The sequence below is a fragment of the Anopheles ziemanni genome, chromosome 3 (assembly GCF_943734765.1).
Source record: "Anopheles ziemanni chromosome 3, idAnoZiCoDA_A2_x.2, whole genome shotgun sequence".
Lineage (NCBI taxonomy): Eukaryota > Metazoa > Arthropoda > Insecta > Diptera > Culicidae > Anopheles > Anopheles ziemanni.
In genome coordinates, this window is record NC_080706.1 from 56,609,984 (window position 1) to 56,631,698 (window position 21,715).

General features: G+C 45.8%; 1 protein-coding gene across 1 annotated transcript in view; it reads left to right on the plus strand.

The window, feature by feature from the left end:
* Window positions 1-729: 729 nt before the first annotated feature.
* The window catches only part of LOC131289873 (transcriptional activator cubitus interruptus), a 45,612-nt gene continuing 24,626 nt past the window's right edge, over window positions 730-21,715 (plus strand). Inside the window, exon 1 of the mRNA XM_058319212.1 lies at window positions 730-1,094. Coding sequence (XP_058175195.1) covers window positions 730-1,094 — 365 coding nt within the window. The remainder of the gene's footprint in view (window positions 1,095-21,715) is intronic.

Below are 21,715 nucleotides of genomic sequence, written 5' to 3' on the forward strand. Positions count from 1 at the left end.
ATTCTTCTGGCTCCGTGGGGCCGAGAGTTGTTTCCGCGTGATCGGACGACAAACGTCCGTTGCTCTATTACCATCAACAACGGCAGCAACTAAAATCTGTCACTTACTGATGTGGTGTTGTTAGCTACCAGCTGTCAAACCAGCCTGGTGTGCTATTAGATTGTCTTGTTCCGCGCTCGTCTACGAATTCTTTATTGGAATGTGACCGGGAAAGGTAGTGTGTCCGACGGCATTTAAAATCACCGAGGTGTGTGTAGCAGTTTTTTAAACTTCAGTTTAGTTACCATTTGTCAGTGCGAGAAACATCCAAGTGTAACCCAAGTGAATATTTAGTGCCGACTGACTGTCGGTATACCGAATAATAGTGTGCGAACCAGGGTTTGTGAAGTAAGGGCTTGTCTTGTTGTAGTCCCTAAATTTATGCCCAGACAGGTGCAGCCGAACGTAGTGCTACGTTGTTTGAACAGATTCTGATTACGAGTCGGCGGTTGCAGTGTTTCGTGCAGAAATAAGATGGTAAATGTAAAAGATTGCTTATCAAGTTGCTAACAATCTGGATCAGTGTTTGGTATCGTTTGGAAGAAACGATTTTACTCGAGTCACATGGGGGCAATAGTGTCTCAGTGGAAAAAAAAGAAAAAGCTATTGCTCTAGTGATAGTGTGCTAGTTTCATTCGGGCGAGAAAAAAGGAGTTGAGATTCGGAGTAGGTCCTGGTGTGCAGCACACAATGCCGGAGAAAGAAACTTTCCACGAGCATATGCAAGTGCACCCGTTCCATCACCCCGGCCATCCACTAGCCGCGCACCATGCGCACCATCATCCGCAAGCAGGATTGTCGGCGCATGGACTAGGGGCGGCGGCGGCGGCGGCCGCAGCAGCTGCAGCAGCGGCAGCGGCGGCCAATGGTCCTGGCGGTGGTGGCGGCTACGGTCCTCTGCAAATCCCGTCGGCTTTTGTGGCATTCCACACGCAACTTCCTGCCGCGGCCGGGCTCGAGCAGCGCTCGCCCCACGATGGCCGCTACCTCTGGGATCCGACAGGATCTGCCGCGGCCTCATCGTTCCATCATCCGCACCACGCTGCACCGCATGGGTAAGTCAACGAGCGACACGTGCTTTGCATTGTAGACGTCATTACTTTCAGCTCTCTGCGGGCTGCTGGTTTCATAGGAGAAATGTGAAGGAAACATTACACAACCCCATGAGTTCACTCAGACTTTTTTGTTTTTGATTAGCAGCCAGCAAATCGCTCGTCAATGTGTTTATACATTCGAGCAGTGCAGTGCTACTGCATTCCAAATCCATATCAATTAAAGTCGGGGAGGAGAGCATCTTGATTCGACACGGGACGTGGAACATTTATGTCCATCGCTCGTCAATAATCTTTCACCCCAGCCCGTCGTGAAGAGCTGACACGCCGATAGTGTCAGTGCACGGTGGGGAGGAAAATATGATTAGAATTGAGCGCCGATCTCGAAAGGTCCACGGATGGCACGAAGATCACGGAAACACATGTAAACACATCCACCAAACAAGGCATCGTTGCCGGCCGGCAAGGTGCCAGAAAGGGTTTCCGGCGGCAGCATTAGGGGAAAAGGCACATATTTATAAATAAAATAGACAGTTTTTATGATGCCCGCAACGCATTGCACTGTAGTCTACCGATGGTACTCCGGTTGTACAGAGGCCTGAACAAACGACGACCCCCGTAAACATGTCGATGCAATTGCATCCCGGTGCAAGAAAGGGAAATAGGGAGGAACAAAAAATAGTATTTAATGGGGATGCTGCTATTGCAAGAATTACTTCTCCCCAAACAGAGTCAATCAACGGCATGTGAAACACAGCACTAGTGGGGGAGGTGTATGTGTCTGTTGAGGCAGCGAAATATGTGCGTTTGGACATTGCGTTCTCGTCAGCGAAGATGCACCGTTTATTAATGAGGCAATATAAAAGCGTCCCGGAGGTCCAGCGACCGGTCCCGATTCGGCCAAATAAACAGAAAGCTGGATAGTTGTACTGCGGGCCCGTATTTTTTGATGAACGGATTCGCAAGTGCAGCAAACGATGGAGTTATATTTAAAAAAATGAATATTATGAGCAAAACATCTACCAAACGCGACAGAGTCGGTGCGGCAAGATCCAAACAAAAACTGGACCCGTTAACGACGAATGCAAAGAAAACAGTACTAACCGTAAAGAAATTTGATGCAAAAAAAAAAAATCAATCACAAAATTAAATTAAAACACAACATTGAAAAACAGATTACAAGTTTATGGCGAAATTTAATCTATTAAAATTCCTTTACTTATTATTGTCGTGGAGCGACGAGGTTTAGCATGAATTACAAAAAAAAGGTATGATGTCGCGAATTTGCTACCCTGCCAAGTGCATCAATAAATGTACTCCAACATTACTTTGATGCTCATCAACTTTCGCTCCGGTTCGAGGTCACGTTAATCCGGGTAATCGTTTACCGTTCATTCCACGACGATCATATGCGTTAAATGGAATGATGATTTATCGTTCCGCTCAAACCCTGTCAGTGAGGTGATTGTATCCCGAAAACACTGTGAAATCGGAGATTTTTCGCTGCAACAGAAGCGTGAAGCAAGGGGTGTTGATGCCAGTTGAGTTGACAAGTCCACGGTTGCAGGTACCAAGGATAAATCGGACACCGTTCCATCGTTCCTCGTTAGTGGGAGTGGTGTTTGCCGCGTGTCGGTGGGACAGAGATATGAAGATGCTTCCAAAAGTCGGTCCCACGCGATGAAGGGATGAAGTGTGGTGTGGTAAGGGATGAAATATGGACATGATAATTTTCTACATTTTTCACAAGTTGTATTTTGAAAAGCGGGAAAGTATTTTGTTTCTTCAATGTTCGGCTTTTTCTAAAATCTAAACGGTTGTGATGTGTGCTAGAAGAAAGTGTGGAGAAGCAATGAACAAAAACATACAAAATAACGACTCTCTGCGAGTCCTTATTTTTCATAGTCCTCGCTGTGAGACGTGCACTTGTGTAGCATGTGATTTTGAAGGTTTCGTCGAACCCTCCCTCCCGCTGATACCGAAGAAAAAAGGACAACTTTCCTGGGCTAGGCCATAGCGAGAAACACCCTGCGGAACGGGTCGGAATGACCTGCCACACTTTCTTCGTTAGGAATCCTTCATGCTGCTTGGTACATGTTGAGAGATCTGCACACTTTTCCTGCTTTTCAACCAGAGTTATTCGACAGCCGTTCTAACCTTGGTATTCGCTGCGTGAGCGGACAATCGATAGGATAGGGTCGGCTGTAGTAACACGTTTTGGTGTTCCACCAGGATTAAGTCGAAATGATGCTTAACGATCGGGTCCCGTTGCGTTCGGCTTAACTAGGGTCTTGGAGGAAATAAAAAAAATAGCAGACACGCAGCATCCAATACTTTAAAGGAAAGGCTGTTGCACAATACCTCCTATCAATCCCGGCCCGAAAACAGTGCCTTTGAAGATGCATAATTGAATGCGGCTTATTGCGTTCCGGGAAGATTGCAACTCGGCAGGAGTTCCGTTGCCAAACGAGCTGTTGGCTAGCATATGTTTGATCGCCGAAGGTTAACAAACGCGTCCTAGCGGCATTCGGTCCCGCGTCTTTGACATTTGACACCTAACGTCTCGCCTTCGACATTTTGGGATCCAGAAAAAAAAACAAAGTTATCGGCTTTGACCGTTTATCCATCATCACGACCGTTCCTTTCGTGACAGCATCGCATCCTGTTTCATCCTCAGATTTGCTTATGCGGGGAGGGATTCCGAATTTTGTGGCTACTCGCTTCCAGTTAATGTGGGTAACTTTAGTCTTCTTTGGGGCGCATCAAATTTCGACAGTTGCCAGTCCAGTCGCATTCTTTTCCATGTGTCGTATGAATGCAACTAAAGAGTGATTAATTTGGTTGTATTTTTTACCCTTGTCTAAATGAGTTTCTTAACACCACTCGCTCTTCATTCAGTTCAATTTTGGGCAAGTGCAGATAGACACAGACACGGTCGGACACACGTTCCTCCATTCATCAGCCAACCGCAGATGAGCTGCTCTTTCGTCGTGTTGGTCGTTGAGTGAAGAAAAGTAACACTTTTTCGGTTACATCTGAAACCATCCGCTCTTGACACGGTGGGTATGCAGCATTGGACCGGAATTGACGCGTCATTTTCACCAAATTCCGTTCACTCCTCGTGGTCGAGTTTGTTATATAGCACGCGATCCGATAATGTTCAGTTGTCACATTTTTCTTCCGGCCACGGAAACGTAGAGTAGGGTTGCCTGCAAGGGTAGGGAACAGACGGATGAGTTGGTTATTTTTTGAACAAATTTTATAGACTAGGTCTGCGGCTCCTCCAATCGTATCTTAACCTCAAACTGCAGTTGAAATGAAAGAGTAAAAAAGGGAGCGTTTAAAGATCGCGATGATCATGAGGAACATGGTGATGAGATCCATTTGCAGGTTTTTCCTGTGACAGCTGGGCAGGGTGTTGTAGTTGAAGATTAGAACAATCGAGAAAGGAAGGTGCATACGCCCACAAATTATCAAATTGTGTGGAACAATGACAATGCCTTTTTCTTCTTTTTCGATCGGCAGTATCGAATTACTTTGCTGTCCGAAACCACAAATGTTGATCATCATTTGCCGCGAGATATGCGGTTTTCGTATTTTCTTTGCGAAGTGAATCTGACGAGCACTAACACAGAAGGGCATATCTTACCGGTCTACGGCCTCTTCTGCTTGTCATCTTTCTATTTCTGTGATACCCATCAAACCTTGAATTTCTCGGACTGTTACATGTTGCACAATCCGTACGCAGAGAAAAAGCCTTAGAGCTTTGTATATCCGCTTCGATCTTCACACCATCACATGACGTCAAGTAAATCAACACCATCACCGTGGAACACCATTGATCGTGTATCGAAAATTATCAGTTCAATTTTTGGGTCATCGATAATTTGTACCGTATTTGATGTTCTTGGTGAAAATCGAATTCCTTTTTTTTACATCGAGTCGGTTACTGCTGATACACAGGTTATGGTCATTGAAGGATAAAAAGATATAGCATAAGACCCGAAATAATTCCGGCTCCTAGTGGCACATGTGCCTGGAAAATGTGGGCATATTGCTGGTTTTCCTTTATGTCGGCAATCGACCCTTACAAATTAACACATTACTGTCGGAGTAGAAGTTCTCACAAATAATAGAACATTCATGTTCTGTTCATAGAAATCCTGCAACAGCATTAAACCGAAAGACCCAGCGACAGGAGGAAGCGGACCGTCCGTTTTCTCCGAAATTGTCCATTCAGCAAAGGTCCTTCTCTTCTCTGCCGTTTCTGTTTGCACAAAACCAAATGTCTTGAGGGAACGGTTTTTTCGTTGGCTTTATCTTGACGTCGAGTTCAGTCAAGTTCAAAAGTCATGCTTCGGGTGCTGCCACTGCTCCTGTTCCCTTTCGGGTTGCATACCATAAAGATATAGGATAAAAGAAGATGCTGATACGAGAAAAAGGATCGACCATAAAATGCACAAAGAGCGGCCAAGTTGTTTTCTTGATGGTCTCATATTCTTCGGACGTTAGAATTTGGTCGATATTGTACTGGTCATGATCAGGCAGATATGTATCCGATCGGCTGCAAATGCTCGGGAGATCCTTCCTGGAGATGACTCGAGGAAAGCTGACAGTTTTGTTGGGCTTGAAAAGTCCATAAATCGACTACAATGATACAAGTGGTATAATATGTGATGTGATATGTGAAGATTCGAAATTGCGTCACTAAAAAGAGAAGGCATAATTTTACAAACAAAAGTCACGGTGAGGAGATGAATCGAGATTACTTTGTGTCATCTTAGAAATTTTAAATAGCAGAAAGAAAGCAGACTAGAGAGTAAATGTAAATGTATGATTTCATTCTTTTAATTTCATCACGTCGTCATGCAGTCATTCAGCATTTTCTGTCCTGCATATGAATGAATGCGAATCTTTAAATGAGAGATTCGTGGATCTTCAAATAATCATAAAGAATCGTGAATTGCTAGTACTCCAAATGACACTCAGAAAACGAGCAGTAATGGAAACGATATCCTTCTTCAAAACGTTATCCTTTGCACACTAACGAATCTTTGATGCATAGTCAAGATTCATGAATGTTTAGAGATTCGAAAAATTCTCTAGTACAAAGATTCATAGGAATAGATCTTGTTGACAAATTCATAAGAAACTACATGTTATGAATTGATTACCTTTTCGATACGAACTTGGCATTCCCGTCGTAAATACACAAAAAATTGAACATCTCTATCAAACTGATACAAGTAGGCATATGGTTTGATGATGACATACACCTCTCGGTGCAGTCTGATAGCGTAACTGAGAAATCTGAAAGCTGTCGATTATGGAAGTCGTAGCAAATTAAAAACCTCACCTGCGAAACACCTCCCAGATAGAGGAAGGGGGCGAAAAACCGACTCGATCGTACTCGAGAGCTTTTTCCCCACGGAGAGGTAATCTTTCGCACCATCGCGAGAAAAGTTCCTTTTGCGGCAAACACTAGAAGTCAATAGCGCACTGGCGTAACCAGTAGTGCTGACCAGTTGTGTCGGTCCGACAGCGGCAAGAAACAGTAAATGGTGAGTTGACAAGTTCCGATTATGGGAAAGCGTTGGTAGAAAAAAATCAAAATAAAGGAAGAGAGCGAACATGGAAAAAAGTATACAGCATCGACGATCGGTTAATTATCTGCACTCGTAGCAGACGCATCATTTCAATTACTATGCTTTAAAACGCCTGATCTACTCCTTTCGACTCGTTGGTGAAAAGGAGCAAGGGGGTCGATAGCGACATCATCAATGTGTCGAGGTTTGCGTCACGTGCAATCCTTGTAATTCCTGACATCTTCGGAGGATTTCCTATCGAAACTTCCAAACAGGAAACTCACAACCTTCAGCGTGCAGCTAATTCAGGTTGCTTGTTTTGGAGCGCAATAAAACGCGGCCATTCTGTCCCGGCAAGCTTTTCGTTCGCGATGGGAGCGGCCAAAGTCGGGAATCGTGGTTCCAAATGCGACTGCCCCGTCACGGAATACGTCCACGTCGACTCGCTACCAGGGAAATGGGGGAAAAAGCGAATGAACCGAAGCTAACGAACGAGCGTGCGAAAGGAAGATCGAAGAAAACAATCATGGCCGCCGATCCCTTCGGCAGACGGCCGGCATGAAGAGAGTGGCCGTGATGACGATGACGGGTGGTAGTGGCCTTTTTCGAATCGCATCTCCTGCGCCACGATCTGCGCCAGTGCTCCAGCTTAACGAGAAATGGAGCTCCTGAGCTTTATAACCAAGACCACACGACGACGACGACGACGACGACGACGACGACGACGACGACGACGACGACGACGACGACGACGACGACGACGTCGAAGGCGGTTGCTCTGAGGATGACAGCGACCACGACAACTGAAACAACAACGAAGATGAGGTGGAATGCAGGCAGGCTTCAAGGTCCCAATCGAGCGCAGGCTTTTCGAATATATCCGGTCGGTTCTCGAGGAAAGGCAAGAAAGAGAACAATAATGAGATGGACATACACCATCGACGGAGGCGAAGACAACTCTAAACACAACGGCGAGTACTAAGATGACAGTGCATTGGAAGGCACTGGTAAGACAGGCGAGGAAAACGATGACCGTGTACGGACAGAGTGCAAAACGCACCCCAAAAAAGGACCGACCAGAACGGAGATCAGAAAGCAGAGCATAGAACAGAAAAAAGTGCTAACCAGTTGCCAAGATCTCACGAGATAGGCTGATCATGAGGCGGGTTTTTTTTCCCGGAACAGACAATTGCAGCCCTTTTCGTACCTAGTGTCCACGAGTCCGACCTGTGTGCTCGAGCTTATGCGATCAGAAATCTTCCCAGAAGCAGGCAAGGTAGACAGCGCCAATAAATAAGCTTACAGTGATGGCTGAAGGCGACCAACAATAAACACAGGACCACGCGATGAGCCCTACGACGATGGATGATAAACGAGCTTAAACTGAAAAAATTCCCAAAATCTACAAATAAGTTCTTCTTGTAAAGTAATGTACAAATCAACACCTGAAATGTTAGTACTGCTGACAAGTTGATAAGTAACGATGGAAAATATTGAAAACACTTCTAACATATTTTAAATTAGTATTTCACATTAAAAATCACTATACACATGTTATATGTTACTAGGTCCTTAGGGACCAAGCAGAGTCAAATCGAAGCAATAAAGGAAACCTGCTTGAATTAGTCAACGTTTCGATTAAATAAGCAGGTCCAATTTGGTCTGTTATTTACTCTCGTGTATTATTATTATTATCATTATGGTTTTAATGTAATCCTTTTTTGTCTGTTCTCAGTTTACAACAAAATGAAATATTTCTTGCAAAACTCTCTTATATTTTATATCTTACGAGATGAACTTTATACATAATTTACCCGATCAATTCAAAAAAGTACATACTTGCATAGGAGAATGCATCGTCGTTTAAACAGTTGTGGCCATGGCTTGTTGACAAGCTGACGTTAATGAAGCATTCCAATTTGCATCGTTAATGCTAAGGGCAAAGAAAATTAATCAGGAAAAATCCTTGAGTCCTGAAGATAAGTCCTTCCAACACAGAAATCCTATTTTTGCTCAAAAGGGAGCAAGAAAAATAAACAAACTAAGTAAACATAACATAACAAGTTTCGAGATTCCAACGTCCAAGACACAAGAACTTCTGGGGTTCGGAACATAGGGACACATGGGATGGATAAAGCGTCTCCCAAGTCCCTTTTGCTTACTCTGTGACAAATGGTAGCGAAGAGGGCGAAGGACGTGTTACTTTCTAAATATTGTTTGTGCAAATAAACAACACCAAACGACGCGCTCTCCAAAAGCAACAAGTCTGGCCCAGCTTCCCTAAAGTATCGACGAGTTTTCTGCCGCAACATACACATACATACACAAGCACACTTTCCGAAGTGGAGAAAATCTAAAGTCTCTTCCATGCGGAGTGTGAAAAAATGTTTCTTGTCGTTTAGGCGTCGAGAGACGCGGGCAGCAGCCGTTTGTATGGTTTTGCGTTCTGTGGACAAGCAAAAGCCCTCGGTGGTGGGGGATGAATGCGCCTGTTCGCTCACATTTCACACATCATACGACTGTTTGTTTATTATTACCTTTTTTGTGAGTTAATATTTGAATTCCTACTACCTTTTGACTGCCAATGTAGCTTCTGCGGCTGCTGGTGTTTTCTTTGGGACAGTCCAACGTGTTTTGTCACTCAGGGGCCATGTGCTCAAGGGGTTGAGTTTTCCAAGCCAAGTTCTTCGCCGAACCGTGGCGAAAAGACAACACAATCTGGAAGCGTTTTCTCCGGTTTGTTTATTTGCATATTGCTCAAAGAGGGTGCAAAATTTGACAGCAGCTCGTACGCTGGCCGTTTTGCTATAGGAGTTAGCTTTTCTTCTTCTCTCTGTCTCACGACAGTTTTGTCAAACCATCCATGGCAATTAGCATGTGAAAGAACACACCATCTACGCGACACAGCCACCACAACACTTGGTCATCGTGGATTGCCTTGGACATCATTTGGTCCCTCAATTTAGGAGTTTTGTTTTTGTGGTTAGGTTTCATACGGGCGTCATTTTGGTGACATTTTCATCACCTATTCACACTTCAACACTTCCACGCTCCTCACCGTAAATCCCATGGAGACCACGATACGGATCGAATGTCACTTAGCCGTTAGGCTAGTGGAACGTTTTCTCACAAGACAATATTACCGGGCGGATCGGGAGAAAACTTGTACGGCGCTGAAATTTCATCTTCATCGCTGATGGAAGCTGGTGGAAAGTCGGAGATCGACGGACGAAGCGGGGTCGTACTCGCGCTCGCCCGCATCCTTCCGTGTCGATTGGCACGCGAAGATTGCGATCGAAGCAAAATGAATGATAACAAGTCAATCACGGACTGACGAATGGAGACCGCACGGTAGGGTGTAGTCCGGAGAAGTCCGGGTGAATTGGTGCGATCTGTCGCTGCCGAAATAATGCAGTCATTCAAGGTGATTAACGCCGCTGTCGCTGCCGAGCCGATGCTGCAGTGAATGGTGCGGCAGAGACTGGTGTCGTGGAGTGCACTTGCCGGACGGAGCGAAGACGAAACCGACCGTGGACGGATCCAGCGAGATTGATCGTTGTTAAATTGAGCATGGAATCCACGGTGGAATGTTGAACGATCATTAATTTGCATCGGAACCGTAGATATTTGTGCATGGCTGCATCGATGTCTTTTTTGCATGTTGTAAATGTTTTGTTGCCCTACTTCACCATGTCAAAATATCCATAAAAAAATAATTCTATCACAATTGTTTCTTATATACTTAATAATTACGTTAAAAATAAACGTTTGTAAATTAAAATATAATCCAATTAAATCAAAGGCGAACCACGAGATGAGTGATTTATTTTGAAGGCCCAGGTAACTAGCGCATCACTTCTAACAAACACTTCCACTTTACGGATTCATTAGTACGAGCCTCGATCGAGGGATGGATCGCGCGGCTTCAGCGAGAGAAAACACATGGTCTTGAGCGATCCGATCCGGTCTGGTGTTCCGGCATTGCTGATTGCCGACCGTTCTCAATCTTTCTTTCTTTTCCCGATTTTCTGTGAGTGTGTTTTCTGGCCTGACGCATCCCAGCAAAAGACGACGCACCCTTATGTCAAGCTCTGTCCGACAGGTCTATTCTATACGATTTCATCTCGTGGAATTAAGATGAAATGCACTTCATCCCAAACGAGTTTCGAGGTCTTGGCATTCACTGGGAGAACCCCTGGGTACCCGGAATCCCAAGAGATTTTTTTTATAATGTGTTATGTCCGAGCACTTTCGAACCTGTAGGTTGAGGGGTCTCTTTCCATAGATATGGTATTCCATAGCCTGATAGGAAGGAATGGTTTGACGGAGGCAAAAACCCCGAAGCAGCATGCCGAGAGATAAATTTAAAATTGTAATGTCTTTGTTCGAAAAGCCTCTGAAGGTGCGGCACGAAAGGTTGTTGATATGTTTTCTTTCTTTTTGATGATACATCCTTGTGTGTTTATCTGAGAGTTGAAGGCCAATAGTTTTTTTTTACAAATTTGTAGTTCGATCCCATTTTTGCAGCTCAATTGAGTTAATTTGCCGTTGATCCTTTGAGTTTTACCAATTTTTTGATGTAAAGTGTAAAGTTTTACGCAACATTGCAACAATGTAGGACTACCTGTACTTTTCATGACGGAGGTCAGATGCCGATATATTGGACATGTCAAATCGCTTCCGGCTTCATGCTGAAAGGAACGAACTTGGAGTGTAGCTGGACCAATAATAACCTAAATCCCCAGTATCGTTCAGGTGCTTTAAACGGATGAGCACCCAATTAGCTTGTACCACGGATAGGTTTCAGAGCCTCCGGTTGATCCCCTCCGATCCGTTCCCTGGACCTTCGTGACGATGACAAAAGAGAGTGTAACAAAATATATCATCAGACAACATCCCGAAACACTCGAGTGGGAAAATTCATACTTTCGGGCCACGATCAAACGGCCAGAGGATGCTGCCCGTGGCCCTGTTTGGACCGTCTAAGAATGGTTTTGAGCGCTAAAAAAGCCGCTAATAACAGTGAACGAGAATATGTGGCCGGGCGAGCTCATCTTGCCGTTGCGTCGGTTTCTTTGTTGACTTTTGGTTCAACCCAGAACCTGGATCGGTGTCTGAAGAACCCTGGAACGAGTCTATTAAAATGATAGCAGACTGGATGTTGATCTGGCATCACTCGGGTCTAGTGGACCCGTCATCGTCGTCTTTCGGAACGGATGATTATATAGTAGAGGAATTTTTAATTACAATATCATGTAATGAGCCTGTGTTTGTGTGTGAACCGGCAATCCTGTGATAGAAAAAGGGAACACACCCAAAACTGTTTGATAGGCAAACAGGCGGCCACTTTTCTCCCAATTTAGTACCACCAGGCGCCGCTCTGGTTACGAAGTTGTTGTGCAGGTACCTTCTTCAAAATGCTCTTCCGGAGCGACGCAGGTTATTAGATTGATCTACTCTGGGTAATTTTCATTGAGTCATTTTTCCGGTGAAAAATTAGACGAGAATTCAATTCAAAACCCTTATTTCGCTTATGGAAAAGAAGATTAGAAATATCGTTCGTATGTTCTGGATCGTTTTTTGAAGAAATAAAAAGTATTTCAAAAGTCTGTTTTGATTGAACGGTAGGATTGATGGCTTCAACACACATGTAGAACCTGAAGCATGTAAAAGTTCTTCTTCTCTTTCCTTTGGACGTTGATTATTTCAAGCACCCAACAACACCCCGCCTATGGGCAGCCGGTTCACAATCATCATAATTATGTTTCGAGCCCGGTGGCGAAAACACGACAGCAAAGAGGCCATCCAACGAGGCCGAACTAATCAATCTGGTCGTGCGCGCAGAAACCGGTGCCTGTGTGTTCCGACGGTGTGTCCATGGGCCAGCCGTCTGTTGGCTGTGTAGTTTTCGTACGATAAACGAAACGAACTGCCCCGAAATATTAAGTCATTCCAGAACACACTTGCTCCTTCTGCTTGCGAGGGATATATTGAAGGGTTTCTAAGTTACCAGATCATTGGAAGAAATCATAAAGGTGGACGTAAAGAAGCACGTCTTTTTAAAGATCGCTCTGGCGTACGGCAGCCTGTTTTGTTTTAATGTGTCCAACCTTCTGGACGAGCTCGAGAGTGTCCGAAGATGATTATTGGCGAACGCACGAAAATGGTTGCCCAAGAAACAACGGAACGAAATTTAAAGAAGAAGGAAAGTTTTGGCGATGCTGATCGGTGCATTCGTTTAATTGCGCGTAAACACATACAAAATGTAGCGAACGAAGGATCGCCAAGGAAGAAGGCCGGGAAAGCGATCCCTACGCTCCTCGTAGCCGTACTTGGTTCCACTCACGATTTGGACCAGTAGCATCGCAATTGTGGACTCCAAACTCCAGCTCAGCATATCGGCGCGTCGGGTCAATGTGAAATTCTCGGGCGGCCCTCTCGAAATCGGCGAGAGGCAGACAAAACAAAATCGAAAGATATCCAAACAAATGCGAGGACCCCGCAAAGGAAAACTACGGAGCGGGCAGAAGCACATGCTAACAATGGCCACGCTGCCAAGGCGCTACGGAATCGGTCTGGGATCGGTGGGGGGATAAAATGGCGATTGAGACGTCTCGCGACTGCCACATTTGTGCCATTGATATTTTCATTGCCTCTTCTGCCGTGAGTGTTTGATGTTGTTTGATTGAATTTTCAACGATTCAGCTACCCACGGTCTCAGATTGGGCTGCGAGATGTACATATATGATTGGGTGCCCCATGGAACTGGTGATAGATTTTATTTTACAGTCAATTAGGCATACTGCGTGCCTTTCCATTGTGCCGTTTTTTGTACTTTTAACTGTCGTTTTAGAGCCCTGGTTGAGCCATTAGAGGACCGGGCTGTGAGGTAAATAAATCACTTGAATACAGCTGAATCACGTACCAAATAAAAGCAAACAAGTTAGTAAACCTATACGGTTCGTTCGCAGCAAAGACTGTGGGTCGCGTCGACAAGCGTTTTGCGCTAAGTTGTGAATTATTAGTTTAATAGACTTGGCGGAAGAAAGAGAGAAGTATAGTTCCCTAGGCTACAACCAACTAACCAGCCAACCTACGCATGCATGAGCTGGCGTTTGAAGCCGGTTCGGTTCCGTCAGGGATACAAGTTTCTATCGCAGTTCAATTGAAATAATCCATCTCTTTCGCAGCATCTCGTATCCCTCGATCGAATACAGCGAGCTTACGTTACCCTGGTCGCGTGTGGCATGTACCATTCGCGAATGTGTCCGAATAGACATGTTTATTTAATTACGATCTTGCCAATAAGGCATTTTCTGTCGTGCCACGATCGTGACTGATTGTTTGTGTGTGTTTGAGCGCGCGCGCCGCCCGCCTTCGGAGCCCAACAATCTAGATCTTGATCCGTTTGATCCGCAGCACACATTCCTTCGCTACAGCGCCTTTAAAAACGTGGGTTTGCTTGGGTAAAGAAAAAGATGTTATCATCTCTCAATCAACGATAGTTTTACGCGGGACCAAAGGGTAAAATACACTCCAATCTCTCATAATTTCCACGGTTTGAACATGCTTTCGTCGATCTGTAGGGGAAATAATGAAATACCGAGAACTTTGGGCACTGAAAAGACAAAAAACAAAAATTTCACCCGGAGGCGCGCTAATCGCTCGTTCAAATATAAACAACAATCAATCGGTGTGGTTTGTCCACGATTACGGGGTTCGTCGCTGGACAATGTAATCTTTTGTTATGTCTTTGGCTTCTAAATTGGCTTTAAACGCTGGCGGAACCCGAACTGCCAGGCTGCTGGAACACGCCAAACAATCCCGCCGGCCAGCCCAACGGAACAACCTGGGCTGCATGCATCAAGCTGGAAAAGCGCTAACGAAAAGCGACAGCAGGCGCGGGCAATATTTCACGTTCCATCGAAAACACTAACCAGCGGGGCAAACAATCGTCGGAGGAGCTGCTGCACACTGGTACTGGAGAGTATTTTTTCCACAACGGGACAGACCCCAGGTCGCGGTGGCTGAACGTCATCGTCCATTCGAAAAAGGTGGTTGTTTGCGCTTTCCGTTATCATGGAATAGGCAGCTCCCTCAAGATTTGACTAGTGGTTCGGTGGTGAGTTTTTGTTTTCTTCTGCCGGGGAGGGGAACTGTTTTGAGGCGCTGAAACTAAACTACGAACGCTTGCCGTGAATGATCGGTCAACAATTTGTTTAATTTATGCTGAAACACGCATTTTTCACTGAAAGCAACAAACTAGGAAAAAGGAGAAAAAAAGTCAAAGGAAGTGACCCACAAGTGGCCCCGAAGATAGGCGTTGGGAAAAGGGATTGAAAAATGACTCAATTTCTACACATTACCGGAGGTTCTGTCGGAACCGACGACGGACCCGTCCATGGTTGTTCGGTGTTCCAACAGCCTCATTATCCCGCGGTTCTGCTTGGTGAAAGTTTTTTCGAACCCCAGTCGGCCGGATAAGCCTCTTTGAAAGCGGTCATAAAGAATCGTTCCCTTCGATGACATTTGTTCGATTTTGGGAGAACGATCTTTTTGGGGTGTACATTCCTATTTCCTTCATTTTCTCAAAGCCCATTTCCCGTCGGCAACCCCTGTATGTTCGTGTGTATGTGCGAGGAGTAAATCTAATTTATATGGAAATTTGGATGGGAGTATCGTGTTATTTCCAAGCGTTCCCAACCGCTTCGGTGCCGGGAGAGAGCCTGAAATGATCGGTTAGGATCCGATTGACCGAGCGCGCGCGGCTATCGATCGATTCCGTCGTGATCCGCGGGCCACTGGACGGATTTAGAAGATTGAGTTTTTACATTTTTATTCTCCGTTTGGCCGTTTCACACTCGGGCGGCCTGTTGTGCAATCTCTCCCCGGTTGTGCCTGGGACGGTTATGAGTTGCCTCGTAAGGCGTAGCGTGATTTGTTCTTTGATTTATGAGAGGTGCCTCGGCAGTGTTCCATTCGGAGCCGTTGTTATTGTGGTCCACTAGCGAGCTGTTTCTTCTTTTTCTTCTTCTTCTTCTTGTCGGCGTATCGTGTTGCCGTTGCCATTGTTGGTTATTGGGACGCCTTTGGTTTGGGATGGATGGCATAGATTGGGTGGAAATTGTATCCAACGCTTTTTACAGCTTTATAAATCTGTGCCCTCTGGAAGGATGGACGATGCGAATTTCGGACATCGTAATAGGATGGACAGGTGTAAATTATCGAAAGAATTGGGTGTAGCCTTTTCACGCTAGAGATGGAAGGGAGACATGAACGATGAGCATTAAAAAAATTTATGGTACCCAGTTTCAAGGCAGAGGCCTCAATACCAATTCCCGAGCTGGCTGTACGCACCTCTGTATGTGCGTGTTAATGCGTGTATGTGTGAAGTGGTAATTTTTATACCCCGTTCAACAATCCATCGTGTATGGCGGGATCGTTTCGTAAGGAAAAGTAGACAGCTTTATGCCCGGCTAGTGAGCTCAGCAAACCCTGACCTGGCCTGAGAAGGAAAGCGGCGTTTTTTACTATGGCTTTTACAGAAATTTTGAGTAAACTTATTTCATTCGTCGGACTGCACACTCGGTCGCTTCAAACGAATGAACCTAATCTAGGAAGCTTTCTTGCTACTACAATTTCTGATTCAGATAAGACTGGCGCCACTAGATATTCCGTTTTGAAGTGTGGGCTCGGATTCCTTCCACCAGATATCATTTTATTCCAAGTGCACCTATATCTGCTGGGAGTCAATTAGACCCTCGCGATAACGTATCCCAACGTAAGAGTGCTGAAGGTTGAAACGGTGGATAATGCGCGGGCGACGAGTGCGTTTGTCTGAGAGCTTCTTCGATCCTTCTTGCTCTGATTTCCGCTAGTACCTGTTCTATGATGCCGACCTGAAGAATGTCCAAGCTATATGTTTGTGGCAGTGCGTTAATGTCGGCGATCATTGACGATCCTGTTTTTCGATAGCCTCTACCGCCCTAGGTACCAACGCGTTGTCTTAATTGGAACGCAGCTATGTCTTACTTTAGTCCAGGCAGTACTAACGACTTTATTTGAAATCTTTGGCTTTGATGGACCTGGTAGTGGCCCCGACCAACACTCTTCAGCCACCCGGAGTGTTTCCGATGTGTATTCACGACTTTTCAGTGAATCATGTTTCATACCGTTTATGAGTTTGCGCGGGAAGATGAAGAAAGCAAAGACAAATGTATATGAAAACTAACCAGCGCGATCCGCCGCCTCCGTTCCAGCGTGCAGGATTAAACGATCGGTACGCGAATGTAGTAGTAGTTTTGTTTCTATTTCTTTCCACTGTTTGATCACTTTTCGATCCTTTCGCCCGGTGGGAGAGGAGAAGTGGTTGCTAATCAAATAAAATAAATTTAACGAATTGAGAGTTGTGGTCCGTGGTTTCCTAGGCTGGCAGTCCGTGGGTAGATTGAAATAACCACGAAACACCTCGCGCACGGAACCGGTCGCTGTCGGCAGTGCTAAATCAAATATTAACTGCTTGTAGATAAAGTCGTCGACTCGACTTGGCGGGGGAAAGAATTGACGGAAGGTTAACTTTCCTACTTCGCGCACGCTCTTTCTTCAGCGACTTGCTAGGATTAGAAACACTCGGCAGGTTAAATGTTTTTTTTGTCTGGATAGTGTTGGAGTTTTGGACGCCACGCTACCAAACGTTGTGACACTGGTCATAGATGGGAACGGTATTGAGGAAGGTATGGCAAAAGGTAAAAAATAATATGCTAATCAGGATTCTTTAACACCACACGCTGGAATACATACAAATTGCTTAATTAAAACGCGAATGGGAGGTCACCTTTTTTCTCCTTTCTCTCGACAGAAGCCTGTCCAAGATTGTCCTTACTCACAAGCTGTCTTCCACGGTCACCAACAAACGTTTTGGGTCCGCGGTAGGGAACGGTTGGTAGAGTCCGAAAGACAAAGTCTCTAAAGCGAAATAAAAACGGATCGAAAAAAACCTTAACCTTCCTATCGGATGAAAACGGTATACACGCGTCGCCAGAAACACGCTAGGACTCGTAGATTAGGGACAATAGTGTGTAAGCCTCAAAGCGCGACGGACGGAGAACACATTCGAAGCACGGTTTTCGGTGGGAAAGGGCAAGGATTGGATGAAAAATAGAACCTGATAAAAAACGTACCGAATGCTGACCAAAAACGTCGCTACAGAGCTGTCGATTTTCACTTCTTCTCGACGCTATATATCTTCATTTTAACTACCAAATCCCAGATGGAACGATCGGAATCCGGGGAATGGTTGAAAAATGGAAAAGGAGAAGCAATCCAAACCAAAGACTACTATCGGTCTTAGCTAAATGTAGCACTAACACACCCTACAAGCTGATATTTTGTTATGATGCTGGAAATATTTCGTTTAAATGTTAATAGAAACATGCTGCCATAGTAGATCATGTGCTTTGAATTAAAAAGATCGAGAACTGTAGAGCATGACTGTTTTCTAATATTTTTGCATTGCTTCAAGGGCACACCCACAATCATGTTGTACTAATTATTTAATGATTTATTTAATGTACACGGTGTTTTCAACCAACTAACCAAGTTCGCAATGAAAAAAACTGAGAAAGTAAAGAATGTTAAAAAAATCAATTTATAAAATGTCCGTGCGTCATCTACCATTGAATTTTAAAAAGATCAAGAAAAATTTTCCTGAAGTGCATTGGTCGAAACATAAAAACTCATCAACTAAAAAAAAATCTTCGAGGAGAATTTATATGCGTTCTTGTCGAGCACAAAAATAGCACAAAAACACAGCACAAATTAGCGAATGGTATGACCTCTTTGAGCATGCGTCAATGCTCGTATATAACGATCTCGAACGCTGTGAGCTATTAAACATTGCTCTGGGACGCACGTACTTGCGAGTTACTTGAAACTGTCAAATAAATCAGTTTAATAGTGATGATGATGCTGATGATTATGGTTATTATTATTATGATTGTCTTCCGCCGCTACGGTGCGTTTGGTGCTGCTCCACACGACGCGCTAGAGCAGCTTAATCGCTAGGCGATTTGCGATTTCGAACGATCACGCGCAAATTGGCGAAGCATGTAGCTGTAAATGAAACTGAAGAGGCAAAGATCACCCGCATGCTGCACCAACGTAGGCCGATTGCGTGCTACGCCAAGTGTTTGCACCATTTCAAAGAGAAGCACCGTTTACTTATGCCTGTAGGTGTGTGTGTGTGTGTGGGTATATGTGATCCGATCGCCGATTTAAGTGCAATAAACGGCAACCTGATCAGTTGCACTGAAAGGGAAGTGCATCGCGCTGTAAAAGTGCCTTTCAAATGTATGTCTGACTAATTTTAAATTGATATGTCGTAGCTTCGAATCACCTGAGGGGTAGAAGAAAATCACAACTTGCATAGCGCGGTCTGGTGTACTCATTGTTTTTTCTTCTTTTTCTCCTCCTCTTTCGCCAGGTAAGTGATCCTTCAACAGTGTTCCAAACGACCGGTTGTAAAATCCTCAGCGAAGGTAATCATGTGCTGAATTTTCGGATTCCACTAATTAAGACATCACACGTTCTGTAGTGTTTCGAGAATGACCATCGAGCGAACTGCCCCGTGATGGGGGGTTTCGTAGCATCTTGGAAGGCAAAATACCTGAGTCACTTCATTTACGGCTCCGTTCTGACGGATCGATTCTTTCGTTCGTGGTAGCGCTCGAAAAAAAATACGCTTCTACAAAGCATGTCTTCTCGTTCGTCCAGCAGCGGGCTCGCTCACCTGCAATAATCTTTCGGTTACTGATCCGTCCCGATTGAGCGCTTGATCTGGAGGATGCATTTCTTGCACTGGTGATCAAACGTGATCGGGAACTCGTTCTCGAACCTGTTCTACTGGGAAGACGCAGAGGCGGATCAAAGTATGGTAATGTGTACGACTTCGTTGGCCAGAGCGAAAATCAGATCGGAACTCCGTTAAGCGCCTCGGTACAGCCGAGTGCATGTCAATTTGGTGACATTTGTTCCGGTAGGGTGTCGACGTTCGCTGTTCTGGATGTCCCAAGTACCGGCAGCACAGTGCGGACAGAAGGTAGTGAGAAGAACGTGGCCGTTCCCTGAAGAGCTGTGGCACACCACCTCGGCCTCTGGCTCCGATCTATCGACGATGATTAATGTTTCTGCATCAAGCGGCCGAGAGCGGATCAAGAGAGTTCGCTTACATCTTTGCCGCTGGCTACGAATACCGCGACCGATGCGAACAGGACGACGGATGGACCCGGGCCCGCTTGCCTGGGCCGACACGGGCCGGTGCTTGTTATTTCTGCGCGTCAAAGCAGCCCAAATGGAGCGGTAAAAGCAAAAAGAGAGCCGCCGCGGTCTACCTGTACGCCCGTGGTTACGTGCTTTCTCGGGCGGAATCTTCCCGAAAACGTCCGAAACGATAGCACGCCGTCGGCACCCGGTCCCGTAGCGATGCAACGTTAAATTGGCAGGCAAATCATCCACCAATTCGGTTCGACCTTCCTCCAGATGAGGGAGTTTCCCTTCGGCCGCTCGTTCCGCCACTGGCGCAATCCCTGCGAGTCATGGGGCAACGAATTCGGGGAGGACGATGATCGGTCGATTTCTTTACATCCGTGTTCCGTGCATCTCCCGTTCGAGTGCGACCGGCAGCGATGCTGTTCTACACTCGGCTCGAATTTCGTTGGTTTCGGTAGGGTGTGTATGTGTGTGGCGGAATCAAGCCATTGACGGCTAGGTATATTATTATTAGCCCACGGACTGATCCGTAGCTGATGACTCAATCAAATCGAAACATAATTAGACGTTACGGAGGTGGCGTAAGTTTCCTCTAGAACGCGGTACGGATGGATCATTGACGATCGCCAGGCGGCAGGATAAAAAGATGCTATAGCATACGTACGAGGAAGTTCGGAAAAAGGTTTCCCGTAGTTTCCGACCGGTGGGCTCGCTAACATTTAATGAAGTTGTTTTTGTGGTTTTGAGATAGCCAACTTGCCGCCGAATCATCTATGCGCGCGCTGAGCATTAGGGAACATTGTGCGAATGATGTAAAAATAGCGTACCGTTTCATTACTGTTTTTCCATCCTTTGGCGGTTATTAAAAATGCGGCTGGAGTTGGTTTGATCGCAGCACGATACAATTCTCGAGCGACGCCCGTCAAACGGCGCAACGATTTGCGCCATCGTTCATAACGAGCAGTATGGATTGATTGAGGCTAAGATTCGAAGACAAGATCGTTCATTCGCTGCCCCACCCTCACTCGCTGCTTTGCCGGCCTCCGTTCCGCGTCGCGCTGCTCCATGGATCTCGTGGAAAGAGTAAACGATCAATAAATTATTAATTTGACATCTGTTATTCCAGCAATTCGAAGTGATCGATCAAGTTTATCGGTCGCTGCCGTCGACCCTCCAACGGATCCATCTCCGCCCGTACCAGCTAACGGCGTACTGTCGCCCCGAGCAGCTCTCGCGGCTCACGTGGAGTGTTATTCAGGATTAAGAGCTTTCCCATCCAATCAATCTTCCCTTGGTTCGCCCGTTAGACCCATCGCCCCGGCGACGATTGTACCGTGACGCTGCTGCTTGTGCGGCTCCTGCCCGGGCGATCGGAACACAGCCAAGCCAAGAGCCCGGGTTCGGCTGTCTGCTCGGTTGAAGGTTGATTGGTATGTGAGTACGCGCGCGCGCACAAACGTCTTTTCCCTGCGTTGGCCCCGTCGGTGTCCAGGGCGGTGGTTCCTTCGGGTTCCCTTTTTGATTAGGAAGCTCTCTGCGTTGCCTCTAGACCGATTGGCAATGGTCGTAGATCATGCCGTGGTTCGATACACCGACCAGGGCGCCCGGAATCTCCACCAACATCCGACGGAGATAGGAATCAGTGCAGGCCGCTATCCCTTCGGGGGCTGCCTGCGCAAAGGAGTGCCACGGGCAGAGGGAGCGCAGTGCGAGCAAAGAAACAGATAATCCACTTAACACACACGTCCAACAACTCACCTCCCGAGCGTCGCT